At 60.2% G+C, this 18,901-nt stretch overlaps 1 protein-coding gene across 1 annotated transcript; it reads right to left on the bottom strand.

Annotated features, from left to right (window-relative positions):
- Nucleotides 1–812: 812 nt before the first annotated feature.
- PTK2B (protein tyrosine kinase 2 beta) lies at nt 813–17,272 on the bottom strand. The gene is made up of 30 exons (XM_075707621.1): nt 17,033–17,272; nt 15,042–15,220; nt 14,818–14,905; nt 14,369–14,448; nt 14,102–14,164; nt 13,283–13,337; nt 12,316–12,456; nt 10,854–10,928; nt 10,655–10,756; nt 10,209–10,326; nt 9,943–9,982; nt 9,805–9,851; nt 9,505–9,558; nt 9,051–9,148; nt 8,874–8,958; nt 8,218–8,318; nt 8,006–8,121; nt 7,687–7,787; nt 7,368–7,457; nt 6,146–6,350; nt 5,580–5,688; nt 5,384–5,449; nt 4,559–4,684; nt 3,587–3,733; nt 2,838–2,873; nt 2,517–2,544; nt 2,086–2,141; nt 1,697–1,840; nt 1,116–1,196; nt 813–1,028 (listed from the first exon to the last, which is right to left on the bottom strand). The coding sequence occupies exons 1-30, from the start codon at nt 17,237–17,239 to the stop codon at nt 813–815; spliced, it is 3,054 nt and encodes a 1,017-aa protein (XP_075563736.1). The 5' UTR covers nt 17,240–17,272.
- Between the last annotated feature and the right edge of the window lie 1,629 nt (nt 17,273–18,901).

The raw sequence follows: 18,901 nt of genomic DNA, 5'->3' as shown, positions 1-18,901 counted from the left end.
TGGGAAGATGCTAGGGAAAAGCCTGAACCGTACGGTTTCCAACTCAAAGCACAAACCGAAAAAAGACTTGGTTTGCCATTGTTGCTTACACAGAGCAGCTCGGAGAAAACTCCGCTGGAAAAGACGCCATTCTCCTGGTTTGTGTCACTGAAGGCTGCAGTCCGTGGGGTCCCATCCCTCCCCGTGTTCTGCAGGCTTGGGGTCAGGCACGCTCCAGCCACGGGCGCCGGAACCGGCTCCACTGTGGTGTGCGGACCCACCTCCCATCGTTAAATAAACTCTTCTATACAATGTACAAGGAAATGCAAACAGTCCCTCTGGCCACCACTCTGATGGCCCCTGGGGACCCCTGTGCAGCCCCCCGGGATGCCAGCTCCCCCAGCCACTGTGCCCCCCGGCTCCCGGCGGCGAGGAGCAGGATCCAGGTCCCCATCACGACACGCCGCCCGCGGCTGTCCGTCCTCAGAGGGGCCAAGGGACAGACACACGGACCTGCTGGCAGCTGGGGAGCAGGGAGCTGCCGAGCCAGAGGGATCTTCAGCCGCCCTTGGGGACGGCCAGGTTCCCCCCAGCCCTTTCCAGGGACAAGTCACCAGATGCCTCCCTTCTTCAGAAGACCGATGAGACAATGTTAAAGACATGAGCGGCTGCAGGAGCAGGGACAGGGAGGGCAGGATGGCGAGGCCACAGGAGACACACAAAAGCCAGCTCCTCCGCAACGCTCTCCTCCCATCTCCACTGAATGAAGCACGGCGGTCCCTCTCCTCCTCTCTTTCCCCACCCCTTCTCCTTCCCTCTGTCCGCCCCTGCCCTCACTCCAAGCATAGCTTCACCAGGTTGGCCTGGACCTTGGCTTGGTCCACGGCATCCAGGAGGTTCTTGGCGTCCACGGCCAGGGTGTGGGAGGCCGTCAGCATCTGCCGCTTGCACTCTTCGCTCAGCGAGGTGACGGCGTTCTGCTGTGCCAGGCGCATCTTGTTGATGAGGTCGGCCAAGTCCTTGTTGAGCAGCTTCTGGGTCCCCTCGATCTGACCATGGCATGCAGGGGTTACAGACGGGGGTGCCACCAGCACCCAATCCCACGCCAGACCCCTCTCCCTCCTCCCTGGTCCTACCTCAGTGCGGGAAGCGGCGGGCAGGATGGGCAGGATCTCGTCGACGCTGCCAATCAGCTTCCGCAGGGACAGACCCACGTTCTGTGGGGAGGGCAGCAGGGTTAGGATGACTCCAGGCACGGGCACAGGGAAGTGGTGCATGGGAATAGTCTGTGCCGCTGAGTCAAGGATCCCATTTGGGAGAAGGGCATAGCGGGAGACTCTCCCACTGTTGACACAAGGAGCCAATGGAGGAGCAGGGCATGCTGGAAATGCTCCCACCATTGACCCAAGGACCCAACAGAGGAGCAGGGAGTACTGGAAATACTCCCACCATTGACCCAAGGACCCAACAGAGGAGCAGGGCATGCTGGAGATGCTCCCATCATTGATCCAAGGACCCAAAAGAGGTGCAGGGCATGCTGGAAACTCTCTCATCATTGACCCAAGGACCCAATGGAGGAGCTGGGAATGTTGGAAATGCTCCCTCCTACGTGTGCAAAACCTTCCTGAGAAGGATGCTTGGTGGGAGTTGCTCAGTGGACTCATTCCCAATTCTCTTCCCCATTACCCTGGCGTTGCCCCCTCCCTGCCTTCCCTACCTTCACCATGAGGATGTACCCCTCCGGGGGCAGGAGGCTGATCTCGTTCTTCAGCTGCAGCACAGCCCGCACCAGGTCCATGACGTTGCTGTATACCGTGTCATCTGTGCGGTCCAGGTTGGCGGTGGGGGCCGGGTAGATGGACTGCTGGGGAACAGGGACAAGATGGGATCAGATGGACCAAGGGGCAAGGAGGGAAAGACCAGCACCTATGGGGAGCCCTGGCCAGACCCGTCCACCTCCCACCCACGACACCGATGCTGCTGGATCTGTCTGACCCCTTTGGGAACTGGGGGAGTCAGAGAAGTCCCATCCTGCAGATGCAGAGAGATGATGGAGGTGGGGGAGGAGGACTGGGACTGTGGTGGCCCCATCCAGGGAGGTCTTACCTGCACCGCAAGTCTTGGAGGCTTCTGGGGGGGGCCCGTGAACTCCGCTACACCATCAGTAAGGGAAAGGAAGGAGAGTCACTCTGGTTGGTCCCCTGGATACACGGCCACGCTGCAAGACCCCAGGGACCCGTGCCACGTCCCGCATCTCCCTGGAGCAGCATGTCCCACAGTGGCTGGACACCCCGACCCACCCCAGTTGTGCCACCTCCCTGCAGGGTCAGACCCCCTTGGACCCCCATGCCCGGGACAGGCAAAGCTGCTCCCCATGATCTAGGATTTCTTTCATGGAGGATCCCAAAGCCAGGAGGGATACGGCCCTGAGGCTCCTCGCAGATCAGCGTGGGGCTCCCTGCTTGCAGCCCCAAAGCGGGTGCTCTCGGGTGGGGGCCACGGGCAGCCCCACACCCCGTGCAGCTGTGGGCACTCACTGTAATCCGTCTCCTTCTCCGGGAGCAGCTGTTGGGGGGAAGAAACAGTAAATGAGAGGCACAAAATCCTGGCTGGAGGCAGCAAAGAGGGAGGAGGCATCACCATCCTCTCCTGGGGCTTCTGGTGGGGAGCTCCGGACGACCAGTATCTCACCCCATTAACATTTTCAGATTAATTTTCCCAATGCGAGGGGCACATATATAAATATCTATCATCTATCCATGCCAAAGCAAATGAGGATCTCCAGACACCCCCAGGAGAAGGACCCCCGGCACCCAAATACAACCCAACCCGGTCTCTCCAAGGCTGGCACCACTCACCGGAGGAACGTTGTTGTTCATAAACACCGTCGGGTCCTACAAAGGGGGATAAGCTTTGTGAGAGGCTCGGAAAAAAGGGAAAAGGAAGGAAAAAAAAGGGATTTTTCTGATTTCTGGGAGACTCATGAAACACATCACAGGAATGCATCTCTGCAGGATCTGGGAATGTGGGAGGGGAAGGGGCTTCATGCCCGTTGCTGGTCCCATCTCCATCCCATCCCATCACCCCTATCAGCTCCCTGCCTGCTCCCGGGGTACCAGAAACCTCAAATGGCTGCTCTAAAAAAATGAAGCTTAATTCAAGCTGCTGTTTACAGCCGCTTGGCATCTGACAGCCCTGGGGGCGAGGGGAGCTGGGCTTTGCTTTATCGGCTGCATGAGTCGATTGAATAAAAGATTTTCAGTCTCCTTCCAAGCCTGTCTCACCGCATGCTGATGCATTAGTCACACATTAGCTATCTCCAGTCCTTATTTCAAAAGCAGTATAAAAGCTCGTCATGACGCAATTGCAGGTATATAAAAATTCCCCAAGTTTCAAAATACTCATTTTGAAATGAAGCGGCTCCATGAGGTTTTTACGGGTGGGGAAAATAAAGGGGTGCAAGAGGTTTGGCTGCTGGAGGAGCTGTTCCTCCAAGGAAAACTGGCCTTTCCAGCCATGAAAAGAGCAACCTCAAAGGCTGCTGTGGCTCTTCCACCACCTTCATGAGGGTGCAAGAGCTGGAAGCCCCCGGCCCGAGGCCACTCACCAGGGACTGCTCCTCCTGCCGCAGCCACTGGTAGTCCTCCACCATCTGCTTCTGCTGCTTGTCCAGGACCTGCTGCATCTTGAGCCTCTCAATTTCCCAGAGCTTCTGCGCCTCCTCCCTGCTGTTGGGACGGAGGAAATCTTCCTCCTGGTGTGCAGAGCCCGCGGTGACCGGGGGTGGTCAGGAGTCAGAGCTCCCCCTGATTTTGGCATGGGAGCCAGAGCCCCGCTCCGCGCATGCAAGCCATGCGCCAGACCCCAAGAGCCACGAACCCCCCAAAATTGAATTTGGGGAGCACTTGGGTTTCCAGCAGGGAGAGGAAACCACTGGCTGGCCCCGAATCTCTCACCACTGCATGCTGGCACTTTCCACGGGCAGCATGCATGGGCCGGCTAGGGGAGCAGCTCATCGTGCCCATGGTGCGGCCGTGCTTGGCACCACGGCTGTCCCGGCATGCCGAGCAGAGCATCTCAGGAGGTACCCCAACATCCAGCTCTGATTTTGGGGCTAGAGTAACGCAGCTCAGGCTGCAAACTGCCGCTGGCATTTTGGGCGACCATGCCGAGCACAAGGAGCCAACCTGAAGCCCCGAGGAGGGGCATCCACCCATCCCCTGCCTTTTTTGGGGGATGCCATGCCAGCTGCTCGTCCACCAACGTGCCTTCACCGGGATGTGTGTGCAAACGTGCATGGCGGGGGGCTGGAGACACCCCACAGCCCTTCGCGGGCTTGATCCCTCCAGCCTGCAAGCAGCACCCATGGGGTGACAGGATTTGACCCTCCTGCAGCTGGGTTGGGAGCAACACTGAGCTCAAAGCAGCAGAGGCAGCAGCACGAAGCGGAGCGTGGTGCGGCGAGCATCCCTCCCACCGAGCCCTCGCCTCCTGCGAGGTACCTGGCATGCCTGGGACGAGGCCATCCAGGACCGGGATGTCCTCTGGATGCCACGGGATGGGGGAATCCCTCTCTTACCCTCATGCTGTGGCGCTTGAAGACGTTGTGGCGGTTGAGCGGTGGGGTGTGCAGGGAGTTGGCCGGAGACTGGTACTCGATGGGGTTGGTGAGCGTAGGCGAGCTGGCACACAGACCCTCGGGTACCTGCGGGCGGGCGGCAGGGGGGCAGGCAGCAGGGCGGCACGGACACAAAACAAGGCCACGGGGGGTTAGTGCGGACAGACGGACGGACGGAGCAGACAATGCGGGGGAGAGCGGCTTTTGCACCAGGAGCAGCCTCTGCCCTTGTGCCCGTCCGTGCAGCAGGATCGGGACCTTGCTCCCTGCTCGGTTCTTCCTTGCCCTGAGCATGGGCTTGAGACCTTGCGTGCTGCTGCCTGGACCCCTGCCCAGCCCCAAAAGAGCACCCAAAATAGCTGCTCTTGAGGGCTTCACCCTGATGCTCCAGGGAGCAGCACCTTGCAGAGGGGGTGACCTGTCTTCCCCACAGGGCAGCCAAAATCAGCCCAGGTAACACCAGAGAGCAGCAAACCTCCTCTCCTGCCAGCCATGCATGCAAACCAGCCGGTGCTGAGCATGCAAACTGCCTTTTCCTGGGGCAAAAGCCTCTCTGCCAGCTCTGAGGGACGGACAAAACACAGGGCAGGCAGGGCAGGGCAGGGCTGAGCCCTGAGCGGTGCGGTGTCCTGCTGGCAAGGCGGCAGAAGGCACTCGGTGGTGGCATGGGGCACCTCAGAGCCCCAAAAGCCACGAGTCCCTGAGGGCTTGAGCTCCAGGCAGGGCTTTCCGGCGTCAACCCCTTTGCTCAGGTCCCTGTGGGATGCTCCGGCCGTGCAACCTTACCTGGAACTGCAGCTTGGGAGCCAGGAGGTTGCTCTGGGGTGGTGGCTTGTACCTGGGTCTGCTGGGCTGCGGGGAGTGGAAGAGGGAGAAAGGCACGGTGGGTGCAAGATCGGGGAGGTCCCACTTCTGCAGCACCCATCGGTGGGTCGAGGCCGGGAGATGAACCTGCCTGCATGGGCTCTGACCCTCTCCTCACCTTTGGAGGTGGCTCCTGGAAGGACGGCGGCTCCATGATTTTGGGAGGCCGGTGGCGGTTGTTCCTCTCCTGCTCCTTGGCCAGCTCCTTCTCCATCAGGAAAATGTCGCTGCAGGGGAAGAGGGAGGGTGACAGCCCCAGGAGGGAGTATTGGCACATCTCCCATACCCCAGAGCATGGGGGTGCTTGAGCTGGATGGGCCATGGAAAACACAAGGGAGCAAGGAGGGATGGGAAGAGCAAAGGGAAAGGACTGGGAGGACAGAGCATGGTCCTGGCCGGCCACACTAGCATCACATTGGGATCATGGCTGGTCCCAGTGAGATGTAGGGTCAGGACTCCCCTGCAATACCCCTCCCCGGGAAGCAAAGCATTTTCATTTCAGCCCAGGCACCACCACCACCACCCCAGGGGCAGGTGGGCTCAAATGGTCCTTTGGGCTCAGACTTGGCCAGAAAACTCCAGACCCAAAATCTTGCATGGCTTCATTTTTCTCCTTCACCCACCTGCCCACCATCAAACCACAGACCCCCCAGCCCATCGTCAGTCCCCCGCCTCCCCACTCACCTCAAGCTGCAAACCAAGTCCTTGAACTTGGGCCTTTCGCTGGGGTCGTAGTCCCAGCAGCGCGTCATGAGGGTGTAGAGGACAGGGGGGCAGAGGTCGGGCTTGGGCAGGCGGTCACCCCTCTCCAGCACCCCGATCACGTCCTTGTTCTCCAGCCAGAAGAAGGGTTGCTTGCCGTAGCTCAGGATCTCCCACATGCACACAGCTGTGGGAGCAACATGAGGAACCTCAACTGATGCTAGAGCTGGGGGACCAGCCCCTGGCTTGGGTTTTTGGGGACCTGGTGACAGTGCCACGCTTTGCTGTGTGACACCAGGTCACTTGGCTGCTCGGCCTTTCTGGTTCCTGGGTGAAAAATGCAGAGGAAAGAGCTGCCTGCTCTCCCCAGGGAGCTGCAAGGAGCCCAGCTCCTGGTTGCTGCTCTCCATAGGGCTGTTAGGGATGGAGAGACGGACAGATGAGCGCCAGAAGCCATAGGGATGGGCTGATAGGCAGGGAGAAGGATATTTGCAGGGCGAAGACTTTAACTCAGCCCTCTGAATGTCCTGAATTCACTGGAGGAGGAGGAAGCACTTAATGAGGGTTGAATTAGAATCACAGAATCACAGAATGCTTTGGGTGGGAAGAGACCTTCAAAGGCCACCCAGCCCAACCCCCTGCAGTGAGCAGGGACAGCTTCAACCAGAGCAGGGTGCTCAGAGCCCCATCCAACCTGGCCTGGGATGTTGCCAGGGATGGGGCATCTCCCACCGCTCTGGGCAACCTGTGCCACTGCCTCACCACCCTCACAGGACAGAATTTCTTCCTCATATCTGATCTAAATTTTCCCTCTTTCAGTTTAAAACCATTCCCCCTTGTCCTGTGGCTGCAGGCCCTGCTCCAAAGCCTGTCCCCACCTTTCCTGCAGCCCCTTCCAGCAGTGCAGGGCCGCAGGAAGGTCTCCCCGCAGCCTTCTCTTCCCCAGGCTGCACAAGCCCAGCTCTCCCAGCCTGGCCTCAGAGCAGAGCTGCTCCAGCCCTCGGACCATTTCTGTGGCCTCCTCTGGCCCCGCTCCAACAGGTCCGTGTGCTGCAAGAAGCTCTGCCCCAGGAGCCCTTTCCCCAAGATCAAGGCTGGGATAACCCCCCCGCTCCGGAGCAGGATTTGTCCCAGTGCATTAAGATGATGCCACGGGAGGCAGACAATGCCCGGGCCCCTGCTCCGGCCCCATCCCACCACACACCAAACATCCAGACGTCGCTGGCCGTCGTGAAGCGGCGGAAGTTGATGGACTCGGGTGACATCCACTTGATGGGGAGACGGGTGACGGATGCTGGAGGGAGAGATGGTGGCCATGCTCACTGCAGGGGTGATGGAGCAGCCCCAGCGCAGGCAGGGCAAGGCAGTGAGGTCTCACCACGGTCTCTGCCCCAGCCCCTTCCCACCAGCCCGTCCTGCTGTTGCAGGGAGCCCCACTGCATGCCAGCGCTTCCATCCGGAGAAATCCCTGCTCCAACCTCACAGGGTCGGAGCGAGCCCCAACCCCATCACACAGCTCTTACCTTTATAGTACTCCTCATCCTCAATGTACCTGGAGAGCCCAAAGTCTCCCAGCTTCACGCACTCTGGGGAGGCCACCAGGATATTCCTCACGGCAATATCCCTGCAAGGAGAAAGACCCTTGGCTGGGGAGAAGGGATGGAGAAGGGGTGGAGAAGGAGAGCTCACAGCCGGACAACAAGCTCACCCAGATGCAAAAGGGGTTTGCAGCAGCCAGCCTCTGCCCAATCCTGCTCCCTGCCTGCCTGTCCCCCCGTGTGGTCCCTGCCATCCCCTGCCTCTCCTGGCATCCCACCTGGCTCCTTTTCCCTCCTGCCTTACCTGTGCACGCAGTTGATGGCCTCCAGGTAGGCCAGGGCTTTGCTGATCTGCAGTGCATAGAGGATGAGCGTCAGCACGGCGAGGCAGTGTTTGTTCTGCTCCAGGTATTGCCCCAGCTGCAACGGGATGAGCGAGGGGGGCTCAGGGACCGAGCAGGGGCAGGAGGGGTGGCAGGGGGACGGGACGGGCTCCAGTGGTGGGACCTCGCTCACCTCTCCATAGGGATAGAGCTCCATGATGATCCAGGTGGGCTCCTCTTCCGCGATGCCGATGAGCTTCACGATATGGGGGTGGTCCAGCTTCTTCATCAGCACTAACGGGGAGACCGTGTCAGACACCCTGCAATGGGGGGGGGTCCCCCCTCCAGCAGCCCAAACCCCTGTCCTGGGGTGTAGGGGCAGGTCTCTGCCATGAAGCCGGAGACGGAGCAGGAGGAATTGCCAGGGATAGCCTAGTACATCTCCAAAAGGGTTGGGGCTCCCAGTTTCCAGGTCCCCAGGGATCTACATCCAGGTGGTGCCCATCTGCTCTCATGCAAGGATTCAGGAGTTTTTCTTCCCCCCGCCCCAGTAGCCATCCCTCCCATAAAACAGGTATTTTGGAGAACAGCCATGTCACAGGGGCGAGGGCACGGGACACCTCCCTCCTCCTGCTCTGTCCTGCATTGGAAGGGCAATTTGTCCCCACAAGGGCATCAGGAGATGCCAAGGCAGGGTTCTGCCATCCTGTCTCTAACACCCCACCATTGCAATGCTGCAAACACCACCAGACCCCCCACATCTGTCCTCTGCCCACCTAAGCGAGCCCCGGGGAGGGGGCTGAGCAGGCTTTGTCCCCCCGCAAAGGGCAGCAGGACCCCCCGGCATACCCGCTTCACTCAGGAACTTGTCCTTGTTCTCCGGGCTGCAGTCCTTCTTGCAGGTCTTCACAGCCACGTTGACCCGCTCCCCTTTCTGCAAGGAGAAGGAGGGGTGGGGGCTGCTTTGCCCCGCTGCCCCCAGCCACGGAGGAGGCAGGCAGGGCAGGGAGAGGGCAGGACGCTCACCGGGGTGGTGTATGTCCCCTCGTAGACCTCTCCGAAGAAGCCTTCTCCGAGGATCCTGCCCAACGTGACGTCCTCCCGGGAGATCCCGTAGTGCTGGACTTGATGGAGAGGGGAGCAGGGCAGAGGTGGCAGCGCCAGCCGGTGGCAAGCTACCGGTACCCCTGCCCACTCCGTGGGCAGAGCCCCTGTGCTAAGCGGGAGATGTTGGCGATCCCCGGGTACCAACCCTCTCCATCACCCCCTCGGCAAGGACCCACAGGTCCTGCCCCACGGCACATGGGGTGATCCCAGCTCCTTCAACCCCTCTGGGGAGGAAGGTGGGTGCTGCAGGCAAAACCTTGCTCCCAGCTTTGGGGGGATTTGGTGGGAAATTGGGGTGGGCAGGAGGAGGTGGGAGGGCTTGGTTGGGGTGCTGGGAGATGGGCAAGAGGGCACCCAGGGGGGTGGCACCTACCTCCAGACCTCGGTCTTGAAGACTCATCAGGGATTTCAGCATAAATATCAGAGTCTGCGGCAAGAAGGAGGTTGCAGGCAGGGATTCAGGCAGCTTACCGGGCAGGGGGGTTCTTGCAGCATCCCCATGGGGTCCGGCTGAGCATGTGGAATGCCAGCCTGGCCCTCCCCCCAGCACGCTCAGCTCTATCTTGTGGGTGTCCAACTCCACCAAACCCCCAAATCCCCGTGTACTGGTGTCCCACAGCCCTGCCTGCACCCCCCGGGCTGGTGGGAAGGGAGGAGAAGAGCCAAAACTCACCCACGCTCATGCTGTCCGACAGCGTGGACTGCCTCTCCTCCAGGTGCCTGTGAGGTGGGAGGAGGTTGGGGTCAGGGAGTGGGGTTGGGGGGGACGGGAGGGGGTCCAAACCCCTTTCCGGGGCCAGGCGCTACTCACGAGGCTGGGATCTGCGGCAGGCTGATCCTCTTGTCCCGCTCTGCGGAGAGGACAGCAGAGAGTCATTTCCCAGCCACCCCCATCAGAGCCTGATGGGTGCTGGGGCCACCCCAAAGCCTCGACCACATGTGCAGTGAGTTTGGTGGGTCTCAGCTGGGGTCACTCCAAAGCCACGGGTGATGCTGTGGCCATGGAGAGGGCAGAGAAGGGCTTGGGAGGGCACGGGTGGGGACTCTGCCGGGGTCGGTGCCCCCCAGGGCGCTCACCTTTCCTGGGGAAGACGATGAGGGAGGTTTCCAAGTCCCCTTGCAGCCGGCAGTAGCCGTCGATGAGGTCAGCCATGTTCTCCGCCTCGGCCAGAGAAGCTGTCTTGATAGCCAAGGACTGGGGGAGACGGCAGGGACAGGGGGATGGGTGAGCTGGGGCAGGGGGATGGTGGGACGGAGGTCCCCCCCTTCTCTCCACCTTGGGGTAGCTGTGACCACCTCCCTGCAGGGGCACCCCCGGGGGCAGCTTGGACGTGCCCAGATTTGGGGGACAGGCTCCCCTCGGCCGGGGCTGGAGGCAGGAGCTCTCTCGGTGGAAACGGAGCCATCCACCAAGTCCTGCCTAACCCACAGGGATGGGATGCCACCCCACAGCACTGCAGGATCCCCCATCCCACCTGCACCCCCCCCAGCACCTGGGGCATCCCCCCCCAATGCCTCCTCACCTGGGGGGTGCCGCTGAGCCCCAGCTGCAGCACAGCCCGGCCCTCCTCCACGCTGGAGCACCTGATGGACTTGATGTGCTTGAACTCGGCCAAGCACGTGGGCTGGGGAGAGAGGGAGAGCCCCGGCATCGACTTTAATCACCAATTTAAGAGCAGCCACCCCCCACGCCCCATCCAGCACCCAACACCCCGCCAGTACCTTGGCCTCCTTGCTTGTCAGCTGCCGGATGCCCTTGGGTCCGATGACCAGGTCCACCGTGATGTTCCACCCTTGCTGAGGGGCAGCAGAAGGAGGATGCAAATTTGGGGAGGGGCTGGTGTACCCCGAGAACCGGGTCCTGTCCCCCCCCCACCCTGCTGCAATGTGTGAGACGCCCTGGGAAAAAATCGCCGTCCTGAAGGGACTTGGAGAGAGGATGGTTTGGAGAGGGGATGGTGCATGGAGCAAGGCAAGGAGCCCAGTGTGGCTGTTTTTCCTCCTCCTGGCCCCAGAGGGGTTCCTGCACTCCTGGTTTGCCGCCTTCCCACCCCAAAGGGGTTCAGCAAACTTCAGGCACTGGCTCGCACCCACCGGGCTTGGACCCCTGGGTGCAGAAGGTCCCCAGAGCCCCCCCTGCACCCCCAGCCCCTCTGAGGAATCACCACCCTCCAAAAAGGCCCCCCAGGGCCTCTCCCTGCTGTGGGGTGGGGAGAGATGCTCAGCTTCCCCTCGGGGAGGTGATGCCAGAGGCGGCTGCAAAATCAGCAATCTCCTCCCTGGGGGATTTTGGGTTTGTGCCTCCCTTGGGGGACAGCGAGTGATTTCAGAGTGGCCGAGCTCTTCTCCGAGCCCGGGGACTGCGGCAGGGAGCAGCCCACAGCATGATGGCTTTGGCCACGCTGCCACCAGCCAGCATCGCGGTCCACACTGCCCAAACGGTGCCAGGGAATGCTTTAGGTGGCAGCTCGCTGCCCGGCCGTGCAGGGTTAATTAGCAGCTTAAGAGCACTGATGAATGCACTTGCATCTTTAGCAAGACTTGGCTGAGTTTAAGGGCATGGGAGATGCAACCTCAAACACCAGATTGTGGTAGAGGTTGTCCTCATCCTGCAGCATTCCCCCTGCACACTGCCTGGCATGGGGGGCACAGCCAATGCGTCTGGCCCCGAAGCACCCTGGGCCAGGGGATGTGTTCCCATCCCATCGCATCCCATCCCATCTCATCTCATCCCATCCCATCTCATCTCATCCTACCCCATCCCATCCCATCCCACCCCATCCCATCCCATCCCATTGCATTCCATCACATCTCATCTCATCCTACCCCATCCCATCCCATCCCATCCTATCCCATCCCATCCCATTGCATTCCATCCCATCTCATCTCATCCTACCCCATCCCATCCCATGCTTTCTCATCCCATCCCATCCCATCCCATCTCATCTCATCTCATCTCATCTCATCTCATCTCATCTCATCTCATCTCATCTCATCTCATCTCATCTCATCTCATCTCATCCCACCCCATCCCATCCCATCCCATCCCATCCCATGCTATCTCATCCCATCCCATGCTATCCCATCCCATGCTATCTCATCCCATCCCACCCCATCTCATCCCATCCCACCCCATCTCATCCCATCTCATCCCATCCCACCCCATCCCATTTGGTGCCCTCACGATGAGCTCGCAGCGGTAGGTCTCCTGGTCGATGTTGGTGATGGTGGCGAGAGTGTGGAGGAACTTGAAGATACACTCCTCCTCCCGCAGCAGCGCGTACTGCTGGAAGGTCTGCTGGATCATCTTCCGAAACTGCTTGGGCTGTGGGCACAGTGGCCGCTAGCCACGCCGGGCACGTGCCAGGCACGCAGCGGGGGTGTGGGGTGCAGAGGGTGCGAGCTGCACATGGACACATGCATGCACATGGACACACGCACTCCCCTGCAAATATCAACATGCACCTGCACATACACACATGCATCCGTATGCACGCCCATGCACATCCACACGTATGTGCGTGCTCACTCACACGTACGCAAGTGTGGGCAGATGCGCGTACGCATGTGCGCAAATCAACGCGTGCACACGTGGCCAGATGTGTGCGTGCAGATGCATCATCACATGTGTGAGCAGATGTGCCCACCCGCATACATCTGCATAGATATACACGCATACGTATGCACATGCATGCAAACACCTTCATGTGTGTGAGCAGACGTGCCTATACGTGCAAATCCAGCTGCGCACACTGCGTGCACACACAGGAGCACACACGGCCCTGTATGTGGATGCACACACGCAGGCAGTTACACCTTCATGAGCGTGTGCAAAGCTCCACGAGCGCAGGCTGATGTGCCCGCACGTGTGTGTGCAAACCCACTCATGCACGCTGATGTGCACACCTGGCCCTGTATGTGCACGTATACACACAGATACATGGATGTCTGCATGCAGATACATCTTCACATGCACAAGCAGAACTGTGCACGTGCATAAGTGCGGGCAAATGTGCACACACGTGCAAAACTATGTGTGTGCTTCAGTGCACGCACACGTGAGCACCCTCCCCAGCCAGGTCCGTGCATGCTTACACACCTTGCACCCGTGCACCCAGCCCTGCCTGTCCGCACCCACACATGTCCCTCACCTTCAGGTTCTCCTGCATCTGGCTGGGGAAGAAGAGGTCCAGGCCCACCTCCTTCCTGGAGAGCAGAGACCCCCGTGCACATTAACAGCCCCGTGGGGACCCCCGCTGCCGGGGCTGCGCGGGGGCCTCCCTGGGGAGCTGCAGACCGGTGTTGGGGGGCGATGCACCAAGAAAAATGGGTGCTGAGGGGCAAGGGGGTGCTCCTGGGGGAGAAGCTGCCCACCCCAGCACAGGGTGAAAGGTTCCCATCTCCCTCTCCTTGCACCCTCCCCATCAGCAGGGCTGATGGCTGTGGGAGGATGAGGAGCTGCGGGAGGATGAAGAGCTTTGAGAGGATGAGGAGCTGCAGGAGGATGAGGAGCTGTGGGAGGATGAGGAGCTGCAGGAGGATGAGGAGCTGTGGGAGGATGAGCTGCAGGAGGATGAGGAGCTGCGGGAGGATGAGGAGCTGCAAGAGGATGAGGAGCTGCAGGAAGATGAGGAGCTTCAGGAGGATAAGGAGCTGCAGGAGGATGAGGAGCTGCGGGAGGATGAGGAGCTGCGAGAGGATGAGGAGCTGCAGGAAGATGAGGAGCTTCAGGAGGATAAGGAGCTGCAGGAGGATGAGGAGCTGTGGGAGGATGAGGAGCTGCAGGAGGATGAGGAGCTGCGGGAGGATGAGGAGCTGCGGGAGGATGAGGAGCTGCAGGAGGATGAGGAGCTGTGGGAGGATGAGGAAGGCCATCTGCAGATCCCCAGCCCCTCGGGGCCGGCTGGATGGGGTGGGGGCTTTAGGGGTAAGGGAGTTTCTGCCCAGCAGGATGGGCTGTGCCTACTCACTCCAGGAACTCGAAGTTGGACTTCTTATCCAGCGCGTTTTGAGGCATGTCCTTATAAAACCTCCTGCGAGAAGGGAGGGACATCAGCCAGCCACCCTGTGCTCGCGTTCCCCAGCCACGTCCCCCCACCACATCAAAGAACGAGCTGGAAATTCCCTTCTTTCCTGCAAAACCCTCCACGGCCCCAGACCGCGCTACCCGAGTCCTCCCCGGTCCTCCCCAGCCCTCCCGCTGCAGCAAAGGGGCCAGGACAGGCGGAGGCACGTACCTGAGCTCGAGGCAGCCCAGCTGCAGGGCCATGCCTTCGCTCACCTTGCTGGCGTAATTCTGCATGTACTCGCTCCGGAGCTGCCGAGGAGACGCGGGGGTCAGGAGGAGCAGGGGATGCTGGCAGGGGATGCTGGCAAGGGATGCTCACCGGGTCCACGTCCTCCCGCATCCCGTTCTGGGATGCGGCAGGGGCAGGAGCGGGGCGAAGGGGTTGGGACCGGCTGTCTCTGATGGAGACGCACAGATCCAGCAGCGGGATGGGACCACAGGGGCTGTCCGTCAGCAGCCCAGGGTGAAGGTAAATGGGCTACAAGGTCTTGGGGCTCTTGGGGATCGTGGGTTTTGGGCTGGGGAGGAGGAAACACCCTCCTGGAGCTGGGGGGTGGGTCAGGGTAGCTGGAGAGCAGACCTGGCTGGGGCTAGGAGACCGCCGGGGCCACCTCTGACCTGCTGGTAGAAGTAGAGCAAAGTGGTCCTGTCCTCTTTGAAGAGCTCCATGAAATCCTCCGGCAGATAGCGGATTTGGAGATCGTACCTGGCAACAGGAGAGCCCCTGGATGAGGACCACGCTGGAGGAGCTTTCCCTTTAACAAGGGCTCAGTGGTCCCCATGCCCCTGCCCTGGGTGGGTTTGGGGACACGGAGAGGGACACCATCACCTTGGGGTCCTACCTCCACTCAGCTTCCAGGTGCAGGCACTCGTACTTCTCCTGCACTTCACCCACCGTCAGGTCCGGGTGCAGCCAGTGGATCTCATCCGACTTCACGTGCTTCAGGCGGAGCCCGTAGCACTCGGCCAGCTTGATGTCGGGCCCGATGCGGCCGCTCACCAGGATGGACCTGATCACCTCCTGGAGTGGAAAGGAGCAGGGCTGAGACCCGAGCATCCCCAGCCGGGCTCCAGAGGAGCTTTAGATGGCAGGAAAATTAGAAAGAAATACATTACAACCACAACACAAATGTCCCTGGAGTGAAAACACAGCCCTGGGCACAGCCACCAGCCCCAGCGGTGAAGCTTCCAAAGATGCCTCCAGCTTGCTCTGCAACAACCCACAGCCTGAACATGTCTCAACCTCCCAGAGGTGTTTTGGTCAGGGATAAAAGCCCAGCTGGGCCATTTCCACCTTTCCTTATGCCTCAGCTGAGCTACACCCAATGCACGGCATTGGTTGCAAGCAGGTAGCAAAGCCGACATCGTTGTTGCTGGTGAGGTTGCACTGCTGCTTGTTTCTCCTGCCCCACAACTGGGGCAGTGCAGGCAGGGAGTCCCCAGGACCCTGCCAGGCCTCTGCTCTCACTCTGGTAGCCAAAAAGCCAACTAGAAGCTGATGGTTATTAGCACAACTGGTGGCCAAGCTGTTTCCAAGGAGTGACCATCTGCTTGCTCCACTCCTGTGTCCTGTTGGCTCTGTTGGGGACAGACGGACCATGGCCATTTCATGGCTTCGCTTGCATTTCCCCTCCCCAGGCATCTCCTTCCCAGCCTGATGAGTCCTCTCCCTCTTGGACCACTCTTTTGAAACCTTCTGCTATGCCCACGACCTCCTCCTGGAGATGGAAGGAGGGGGACAGCCCTGCTCCCTCTGTGTCCCACCAGTTGAGGAACAACGCCCAGCTCACCTGTATTTTGGTCACCCCCCCCCGTGACTTCACTGCAATGCACTGTCCTGAGGACTTCCCCCAGGAGAAGGGACACCATCACCCATTGCACCCAGGGCGTGTATCTTTCGTGGTGGACACCAACCCTCCAGCACCCGCGCACAGAGCTGGCGCTGGCCAGCAGGTCCCCAGTGTCCACACATCTTCCCCCAGCTGTGAAAGCCACAAGACACCAGGTAGGAAGGGTGAGGAGCACATTTCCAGCCCAAAGCCACCATGGAAAGGTACCAATACCACCTTCGCTGTCCTCCCAGCCCCATGTCCCCACAAGCAAAGGGCAGAAGTTGGGTGCAGAAGTCCCGGTGGGGTGGGAGGAAGGATCTAGGTCCTGGCTTGCAGTACGGGCAGGAGAGCAAGAGGTGCTGCTGGCCTCGGAGCTGGGTGCACCCCCGGGGTGTATAGGGGTGGCAGAGTCATCCTGAGCAGGCAGTGACACCGCGACGTGGCCATGGGGAAATGCTGTGGGCTTGGGGCTGTGAAGGTCACTGTCCCCCTCACCACCAAGGACCTGTGCCTGTGCAGGTCAACAAGGATGGAGGAAAGGTGGGGACCCAGGTCCTGCCAGTCCCCATCCTCCTCCCAGCAGCGAGGACAGAGCCCCAACCCTGCAAGGCACCGTCATGTCCCAAATCCACAATCTGGCCTCCTCCTGTCGCTCCCTGCACCACTGTGCCCAAGGATGTCTTCTCCAGGGCGAGATGAACCATGGCCTGGAAACTGCTCTTTGCTGCCCATGAAGGAGACCAGCAGCAACTTGCTGGAGCCGGCCCTCACTGCAGGAACTGGCAGCAGGGCTGACCAGCCCTCGCCCTTTTCAAACTCCCCTGGGCCACCGGAGATGGACAAATTTTCTCTCTGTCCTCCAGGTTTTGGTGCTTCTCAGCCACGGGGCTCTGGGGGCTACCATGCCATGGGAAAGGGTGTCTGGAAGGGAGCTAGCTGTGATGCTGGGTGGACAAAACAGCCCCTCCTCCCCTGCTCTGTCCACCCCCCTGCCCACGTACCCGGATCTCTGTCGTCACGGGGCACTTCACCAGCTTGAAGTTCTTGCCCATGTTGAAGCTGTTGCTGTAGAAGCAGACCTTGAGGATGCGCATCTCCTCCTTGTCCATCTCCGACGTCCCCATGCCCAGGGTGGCCTCCAGCGTCCCGGCCAGGCTGCGGGAGGAGCTGCTCCGCGGGCGACCCAGCGCCTCAGGGATGGCCGACATCCTCACCACGCCCGGGGCACTAGGAGATGAGCATCCCTTCCCTGCAGGAGAGACACCGCGCTGGCACGGTGGGGACCCTTGGGAGTGGGGGTCACCCTTTGGGGTGGGGAGAGGGTCAGGGGGATGAGGATGGCAGAGGCAGGGGTGGGATGGCGACAGCGGGGACACCCCAGGGTGGGTATGGAGGGGAGAGAGAGATGGAGATGGATGGAGACCGAGATGGTGACAAAGGGTGCCCTCCCTCCCACCGTACACCCTGGCCATGCCTGACCACCAGGTACTGCCGGGGCCCCAAGCCCAGCTCCTTGAGCAAAGTCTTGAGTCCTTGTCACCTCCAGAGCAACACCTCAGTGTCCCACCACCTCTGGAGCAACACCTCTCTGTCCCTGTCATGTACAGAGCAACACCTCTGTGTCCCCACCATGTCTGGAGCAACACCTCTCTGTCTCCACCACCTCCAGAGCAATAGCTGTGTGTCCCCATGACCGATGGAGCAACACCTCTGTGTCCCCATCACCTATGGAGCAATAGCTGTGTGTCCTTGTCACCTCCAGAGCAACACTTCTGTGTCCCCACCATGTCTGGAGCAACATCTCTCTGTCCTTGTCACCTCCAGAGCAACACCTCTGTGTCCCCACCATCTCTGGAGCAACACCTCTGTGTCCTTGTCACCTCCAGAGCATCACCTCTGTGTCCCCACCGCCTCCAGAGCAATAGCTGTGTGTCTTTGTCACCTCCAGAGCAACACCTCTGTGTCCCCACCACGTCTGGAACAACACCTCTCTGTCTCCATCACCTCCAGAGCAATAGCTGTGTGTCCCCATGACCGATGGAGCAACACCTCTGTGTCCCTATGACCTATGGAGCAATAGCTGTGTGTCCTTGTCACCTCCAGAGCAACACCTCTGTGTCCCCATCACCTCCAGAACAACACCTCCTGTGTCCCCACCGCCTCCAGAGCAACACCTCTGTGTCCCCATCACCTATGGAGCAATAGCTGTGTGTCCTTGTCACCTCCAGAGCAACACCTCCCTGTCCTTGTCACCTCCAGAGCAACACCTCTGTGTCCCCACCATCTCTGGAGCAACACCTCCCTGTCCTTGTCACCTCCAGAGCAACACCTCTGTGTCCCCACCATCTCTGGAGCAACACCTCCCTGTCCTTGTCACCTCCAGAGCAACACCTCTGTGTCCCCACCATCTCTGGAGCAACACCTCTCTGTCCTTGTCACCTCCAGAGCAACACCTCTGTGTCCCCACCACCTCCAGAGCAATAGCTGTGTGTCCTTGTCACCTCCAGAGCAACACCTCTTTGTCCTTGTCACCTCCAGAGCAACACCTCTGTGTCCCCACCGCCTCCAGAGCAACACCTCTGTGTCCCCAGCACTCACCATCGTCTCCCTGCCATGAAACCCGGGTGAAGGCTTTGGGCTGCAGCCTCCCAGCACGGGGACCTGCAGCTGCGGCTGCGGTTCAGCAACGTGACCTCCCAACCAAGCTGAATTTAGCAGATAGCTTTGCAAAAAACCAATAAAAAGCAAAATGGGGCAAGCAAGCCGGGTTCCTTCCCCCCCTGAAGGGCAATACTCATTTATATCGATTTGCTCTTTTATTTTTAGAGGGGATAAAACCCAGAAGCTTGCTCAGAAAATGTCATTCGAGC

This window comes from Pelecanus crispus, chromosome 3, assembly GCF_030463565.1.
Source record: "Pelecanus crispus isolate bPelCri1 chromosome 3, bPelCri1.pri, whole genome shotgun sequence".
Taxonomy (NCBI): domain Eukaryota; kingdom Metazoa; phylum Chordata; class Aves; order Pelecaniformes; family Pelecanidae; genus Pelecanus; species Pelecanus crispus.
This window is presented reverse-complemented; position numbering and strand designations above follow the sequence as displayed.

Excerpts from the sequence above, each read along its gene's own strand:
- PTK2B (XM_075707621.1), bottom strand. The coding sequence starts at position 17,239 with ATGTCGGCCATCCCTGAGGCGCTGGGTCGCCCGCGGAGCAGCTCCTCC. Across the intron at positions 5,689-6,145 it reads GACTTGGTTTGCAGCTTGAG|CGACATTTTCCTGATGGAGA; the intron begins GTGAGTGGGGAG and ends CTTCCCCTGCAG. Across the intron at positions 3,734-4,558 it reads TCAAGCGCCACAGCATGAGG|GAGGAAGATTTCCTCCGTCC; the intron begins GTAAGAGAGGGA and ends TCTGCACACCAG.